This window comes from Vulpes lagopus, chromosome 7 (assembly GCF_018345385.1).
Source record: "Vulpes lagopus strain Blue_001 chromosome 7, ASM1834538v1, whole genome shotgun sequence".
In the NCBI taxonomy this organism is placed as follows: Eukaryota; Metazoa; Chordata; class Mammalia; order Carnivora; family Canidae; genus Vulpes; species Vulpes lagopus.
In genome coordinates, this window is record NC_054830.1 from 89,732,583 (window position 1) to 89,740,376 (window position 7,794).

General features: G+C 38.7%; 1 protein-coding gene across 1 annotated transcript in view; it reads left to right on the forward strand.

Moving 5' to 3' along the window:
* Positions 1–2,011, forward strand: part of LOC121495209 (non-histone chromosomal protein HMG-14-like) — a 104,063-nt gene extending 102,052 nt beyond the window's left edge. Inside the window, exon 2 of the mRNA XM_041762467.1 lies at positions 1,281–2,011. Within this exon, the coding sequence (XP_041618401.1) occupies positions 1,281–1,696 (416 nt within the window). The 3' untranslated portion in view covers positions 1,697–2,011. The remainder of the gene's footprint in view (positions 1–1,280) is intronic.
* Positions 2,012–7,794: the final 5,783 nt, after the last annotated feature.

Sequence of the window (7,794 nt, forward strand, 5' to 3'; positions counted from 1 at the left end):
TCCCAAAGGGACTTCTCCCTCACAGAGCACCTCCCAGAACAAGAATGGCAGCAGCAGCCATCAGCAGAGCTTTGTGTGTTGAGTACCATTTTCAAGAGGTCTTGCAGGAGCAATGGCACCTCACCTTACTAAAAGGTCTTACTTTAAATTCATTTCCTTCTCCAAGGATATTCAAACCTGCCTGGCAAGACTAGAACACTTCCTTAAAGGCTGACATTCTTCCCTCAGAGACTACTTCACATCTTTTCTCTCCTCAAACCCTCCCAAACTCCTCTTCCTCCCTGCTCACTCTTAAATAGTAACCTTACCTTGTACTCCACTGAGATAATGGAAATAATCAGATGGAACTGTCTTCACTTTCCTGCAAAATGAATCTACAGCCTGTTTTCTCTTCTCCTACAAGGGAAGACCAATCCCTATTTATCAAATGCGAGGCAAAGCAACTGTATTCTATAGACATCCTCTCTAGCTCTCTCAAAGATTTCACTCTCGCAATGATTCCCTCACTCTCCATGAGTTTATTCTCTAAGGGTTATTAATATTGGAAAATATACAGTTTTTTTTTATCTGACATTTAGAAAAAACAAACAAATCCAAAAAAACCTTGGGGACTTTTCATGTACTGCCAATGAATATCTCTTTTCTTTACTTCCTTCAACCGCCAAACATCTCAAAATTCTTGTCTATATCCACCTCCTTAGCTCCTATCTTATCTTCAACTCACCTCAATTGGATTTTCACTCCTATACATCAATGACTCCAATGAAATAGTTCATCAGGATCTTGTCAGTGATCTCCATGCTGCCAATTTTATAATCCTTTCTCTGTCTCCTCTTGCTTTACTTCTTAGCAGTACATTCACTCTTAACTTTTTAAAAACCTTTTTTCTTGAATTCCAGAACATCATACGCTATTTCATTTTTTTCCCACCCTCATTGATTCTCTCTCAATATTCTTTTTTTTTTTCTCTTCTGTAGCCAACTTCTAAATGTTAGAGTATTCTGGGATTGATTCTATAACCTCTTCCTTTATCTCTCATTCATATTCCTCAATAACTCATTCACATTCATTGCTCTAAATACCATATATATTTTCATAACTCTCTAATTTAAATCCCCCATCCTCTCTAAACTTGGGTTTCAGACTGTATATCTAACTACTTGACATCTTCAATAGTAAAAGTGGTATTAAAAAAAAAAAAAAAAAAACAGAACTCATGCTCTGTACTATACCACCCCGCCACTGCCGACAAAATTTTATCCCTTTCTCATGTCATTTAGTACTACTAAATAACCAAGACAATAGCAATACTAGGCAGCAGCTCGGGTGGCGGGAGGAGCGTCAGCGGCCCAGGCGGCCCAGCTGCAGGAGGCACCCGGCGCGCCCGCCCCACCGCACCAGGCCCAAGAGGAAGGTCAGCTCGGCCCAGGGCCCGGCCAAGGAGGAGCCCAAGAGGAGGTCGGCCAGGTTGTCCGCTAAACCTGCTCCCGCAAAAACGAAGCCAAAAAAGGCGGCAGGAAAGGATAAATCTTCAGACAAAAAAAGTGCAAACAAGGGGAAAGGGGGCGCAAAGGGAAAACAGGCTGAAGTGGCTAACCAAGAACCGAAAGACTTACCTGCAGAAAACGGAGAAACCAAGAACCAGGAGAGTCCAGCCTCCGATGCAGCAGGAGAGAAAGAAGCCAAGTCTGACTGATACCATGTACCATGGCTTATCAGTGGTCCCTGTCTCCCTTCTTGTACAACCCAGAGGAATATTTTTATCAACTATTTTGTAAATGCAAGTTTTTTAGTAGCTCCAGAAACATTTTTAAGAAGGAGGGAATCCCACCTCATCCCATTTTTTAAGTGTAAATGCTTTTTTTTAAGAGGTGAAATCATTTGCTGGTTGTTTATTTTTTGGTACAACCAGAAAATAGTGGGATATTGAATGTGGGAGGCTTTGATTGTCTTGGGTGTCAGCTCAACATTCCATAGACGGGGTAGTTTTTATATCCTATAATAAATACCAAGCATACTAAATGGCAATTTGGAGTCAGTCGTGCATTTAATATGTCTTGAACATTTTAAATTTCTTCTATTCCCATGTTGTTTTTGGTAGAATTGTTTCCTAAAGAAAACCACTCCTAGATCTTGGCTCTCCTTGTCAGAATTCTTGTGCACTCTGTAACGTCTTGGTTGTGGTAGTCCAGTTTTTCTAGTAACTGTTAATGTGCTGTGCAAGATTGAAAATTTGACTATGTAGTGTATATGATATTAAATTGTGAATTAATGGGACTTAACAAAGTAACAGTGTATCAACATTTGAAAATATTGGTACTTGATATACTGTTAAGGAAAATTTGCCTCCAAATTTTAAGCTGGAAGGTCACTGGAATAACTTTTAGAAAAGGGTCACAACTACATGATTTTTTAGATTTTCAGTACGTATGTTAAGAATTGTGTACAAATTGAAATGTCTGTACTGATCCTCAGAACAACCAATAAAAAAATTATGAGAGAAAAAAAAAGAAAATAGCAATACTAAACAAATAATAAAACTAACATAAATCTACTAAATAACTAAGTCTAAGTATCACTTCTGAATTCTCATTGCCCTTTTATCCAATCCGTCAACAAGTCATATTGGTTCTATGTCAAAGTAGATCTCAAATCTTTCACATCTCTCTTTTTCTCTCTGCTTCAACCTCCTCAAACAAAACCAGCCATCATTTTTTCTTATCTGGACTACAATAATAGCCAAAATATTTTCCCTATTTCCACTGTTGTATTCATATTCTTATAGACCCAACAGCCAGAAATATCTTTTAAAAAGTAAATTAGATCATGTTGTTTACCTGCTTAAAACATGCCCTGCTTAAAACATGTCTTCCAGTCATTCTAAATGCCCCTTGATCCCCTGCAGGGCCATACATAATCAAGCCCCTGCACAACTCTCAGACTCATATTTTACCACCTTATCCCTTTCTCACTATTTTTTCTTATATTCCCTGTGATTTATAATAAGAAATACATATTGGATCTTCATCTCCATTTCTGGCACAGAGCTCCTAGAACCCTTGGAATTTCATAAACAATGAGAATGACAAAAGGCATTTTTGTTATGTTAATGAGGTGCTTTTTGGGAAGCCTCTAGGTCATCTAAGAATGGGGGCTGGTCACCAGAGGAACCAACCATGTGCTTAGAGGGTTAGAACTTTTAGCCCCTACCTGACTTCTCTGAAAAGGGGTGGGGGGAGGGAGGGCTGGAGGTTGAATCAATTACCATTGGCCAATAATTTAATCAATCATGCCGATACACTGAAGACTTCATAAAAATCTAAAAGGACAGGATTCAGAGAGCTCCCTCATTAGTGAACACATGGAGATCCACAAAAAGTGGTGTGCAAGGAAAAGGCACAGAATTTCCCATACCTTGCCCTATGTATCTCTTCATCTGGTCATGGATTCATATCCTTTGACATCCTTCATAATATACTAGTAATCTAGTGAGTAAACTGGTTTCCTGAATTCCATAAGCTATTCTAGCAATTAGACAAACCAAAGAAGGCGGTCCTGGGAACCTCTGATTTAAAGCAGCCAGTCAATCAGAAGCACAGAACAACCTTCATCTGAAGGGCAAGGTCAAGTGGGGGAGTGTTGAGTGTTGTTGTACTGAACCCTTACCCTGTGGAATCTGATGCTATCTCACACGTAGATAGTATCAGAATTGAGTTGAATTGTAAGACACTCAGCTGGTGTCAAAGAATTACTTAGCGGTGTAGGAAGAAACCCACTTGTCAGAATTAGTGACTGGAATCATATTCCTTTTCCCTCAGCTTCTCTAACTCAGTGGCTCTTTCTCAAAACTTTGCCTTTGTTACTCCTTCAATCCTTCAATCTGGAATGTTCTTCCTCCCCTTCTGATCTTTACTTAGTAGGCTTCATCCCATCATCTAGGTCTTAGCTCAATTGTCAACTCCTTATAAAACTGTCCTGACCACCATCTCTAATGTTGCTCCCTTATACCACTTTGCTATTCAATTTCTACAGGATTGCTCTGTTTTATTTCCTTCAAAGTATTTATCCTTATCTATAATTATTTATCTATTTGGTCTCACTCACTCAACCCCCACCTACCACAATCTATAAGTTTCATGAAAACAAGGACCTTGCCCATCCTGTTCACCAATAACCCATGTGCTAAAAAGTTCCCAGGACAAAATAGATATCAATAAAAATAGGTGTTATATAAATAAACATTTTGGGAGAGTGCCAAAAAAAGGATAGAATGAAAAATCTGAATGAATCTCTTATTAGCCCATGTAAAAGAGAACCTGGTGCCATTTCCAGAACTAATTAGGGCATGCTTTAAGGGGATCTATCACACCAGCATTAACTCCACCATCATAACATGGATATTAAAGGAAATGGACTTCATTTTATATTCACAGACAGCCAAAGCCTGGCTATACCAGCTATATTTGCAACAATTTCGGGCAGGTGGATGTTATTATCTGTATTTTAAAATAGCAATATGAGGTCCAGAGAGATATAATAATGTGCCCAAATCCAATAGCAAATAAATGGTAAAGCTGGGATTCCAACCTCTGTGTGTTTGATTTGAAGGTCCATGTCCTTCCTTGTACTCTAGAAATAATAGACTGCTGAGCATAATGGTGAAGCATCTTCTTTTCTCAAAACACTTATTGCTATTCATGAGCCCAAGGGAGTTAAAAATGTGAATATAGAAGCCGGTCCAGAGGGTTAAGAGGGGGAGGAAAAGAAGAAACTGTGTGTATGAAAAATGCAGCTGATGGGTGTCTTTTCAAATACTATGGTGTCTCAATAGGGCCTGTTGAATCACACATACACATAATCAGTGTAATTCCAGGAGCAAGCCTGCTTGGCTCAGCAGTTTTAATATACAGATCAATTTTGCATTACCTCCTTCTGGCTGTGAGTGCTTATAGAGGGAGGTCATAAAACATTTATTGGGCCAAGGATGCAAATTGAGCAAAGAGTGAATCTTCAATCTGTGGACAGGCTCTTGAAAGAGACTTGTCAGATAAGTCTGTGATGAGCATTTGCTTTGCCCTACACCCTATGAAATTTTTATTTTCATTTCCTTTAAAGAACTCACCTCTTTAGGGGGTGGGAAATTATATACATACACACACATAAACATATATATGACGATAGCATAATAAATCATTTGCCATTTATATTTTAAAAATAAAAATGCATGTGACAAAGACTATTAGAAAACTAAAGTTGAAATATTATGATAGAATTATGACAGAAATTCTCCAATTATGTCCTATGGGTAAAACAACAATTAGCGACATCAAGAAAAAGCACAGAATATGTGTCCACTTCTACTATGAATTAAGACTCCAGGGATCCCTGGGTGGCGCAGCGGTTTGGCGCCTGCCTTTGGCCCAGGGCGCGATCCTGGAGACCCGGTATCGAATCCCACATCGGGCTCCCGGCGCATGGAGCCTGCTTCTCCCTCCGCCTGTGTCTCTGCCTCTCTCTTTCTCTCTGTGTGACTATCATAAATAAATAAAAATTAAAAAAAAAAAAAAAAAGAGACTCCAGGCCAAAATTCTGTATTGTAGCATGATATCCAGATGACCAGTTAGTAAATCACTGGTATAGGGGATTTCAAGCCCTGCATTGGAACCCAGAGAAATTAAGAAACCATGATAATTTCCACACTTGCTGTGTTACATTTAATTAAGTCTCAGGGTAGCATGGCCTGCTGCTGCCCATCTTATTCTATCTTAACCATTTCTCCTAATCCAACTAATGAGAAATGAATGAGAGTTCACCATAATCAGTCAGTCATCTTGGCACACAAAGGTAAGGAAATGAGGAACAGCAAAGGAAAGGGGCGGTGCTTAATAAATTTGGCTGGTCTAGTTCAACAACCCTTGAAAACCCTGTGCAAAAAAAAAAAAAAAAAAAAAAAAAACCCTGTGCATACATAAGGTTTTATTTCTAAGCATAATCTGAAAATTTTCTTCATGAAGTCTCACCTCTAGTTTCAGCTAGGAGTGACTGCATCCTTTTCTAATCTCCCTGGAATTGAAATCTGTAACTTTGTTTGGAAAGAACTAAGGTTACCTTGCACCATTGTTTTTCTTTTTAGGACAATACAGTGGGTAAAAAGGGATAGAGTATATCTTACATTGTTTTTTGTTTTGTTTTGCTTACTGGCTGGCAAAAGTCCTACAGAGAACAAGAACTTAATCAACATATGTTAATGAAAGTGATAATTTATATTTTTATTTCTCTCTTAACAGATAATGATAAATTTAGGACAATGGTCATATTGCCAATAGCTGGAGATCTCCTGCTATGCCAGATAAAGTATAAATTGGAGGAAGAGAAATAGTTAAAAAGAAAAACTGCTAAGTTATACATATGTAAGCTCACCATCAGCCAGGCCATAGCTTCTTGAGGGCAAAAACAAGAGTTCTTTATTCAGTATCCCCAGTGACTATCACAGTGCCTGGTCCACAGGTAGCTAGCTGTTCAATATTTATTTGCTCAATGAATGTCATCCTGCCAGCTCAAACACACACACACATACACACAGCATCTTCAGAACATTTACAGAGATGGATTTTACATTTAAGGAGGTATAGTAAACACACAAGATTTTCTATGACCACTAATCCAAATCCCTTTGGGCACTTTAATAGTTTTATATGTTTTTAAGTTGATCCTGGTTTCACTTCATTCGGCTTTATCCAAAATTCCAAATGATTTTTGTTTTATTCCTATTTGTAAACCTTAGCTAGCCCCTTCTGCTTTCCCAGTCACTATAGTTTTGCCTGAGATCAGTATCATTCCCATAAATCTTCAGGGCAGGGACAGTCACAAGGCAGCTGCCTCAGCCTGCTCTTTCTCAGCAAAAGGTTTCACTAAAAGTAGAAAGACTCAGGTTACCCTGCCCCCTTACTTTGGAGTTCTAAAAATGCAAAGAACTGCTGTGTGAAAAAAATATTTGTCCTAATTGGCACCCCTTTCAGGACACACCTAGAAAATGATGTAATCAATTGTCAACCAAGCAACTCATCATCCCAACTTAACTAGAAAGGAAAAGAGCTGGGGGCACCTGGGTGACTCGGTAGGTTGATTTGGGCACAGGTTATGGTCTCAGGATCATGAGATTGAGCCTCGGGCTCCAGCTCATCTGAGAGTCTGCTTGAGATTCTCTCCCTCTCCCTCTGTCCCTCCTTCTACTCATTTTAGTTACATATGCACACACTCTCTCTCTCTTTAAAATAAAAACAAATAATTTTTTTAAAAAAGAAAAGAACAGAGCTGAATCCAAAATATAACAGGCAACACCATCCCATATATCTATCGGGCTTTTGGCAAAAATATCTCCTTAAGAGTCACAAAACTAGTGAAATCCAAATAAAATATTGAGTTTAGTTAATAGTAATACACCAACGTTGGTTCCTTAGTTGTGACAAATGTACTACAGTAATGTAAGATGTTAACAATAAGGAAAACTGGGTAAGGAATTTATAAGAAGTCTGTATTATCTTTTGTAGGTTTTAGTATTCTACAATAATCTTTTTTTAACTTGTAAAGAATTAAAAAAAAAAGTCATAGGGGTCCTGGGGGCCCTGGGTGGCTCAGTTGGTTAAGTGTCTAACTCTCGATTTCAGCTCAGGTGATGATCTCAAGGTCATAAGATTGAATTCCATATCAGACTCTATACCCAGCATGGAGTATACTTGAGATCCTCTCCCTTTCTCCCTCTCCATCTGCTCCTCCCTACTCGACTTGTGTGCA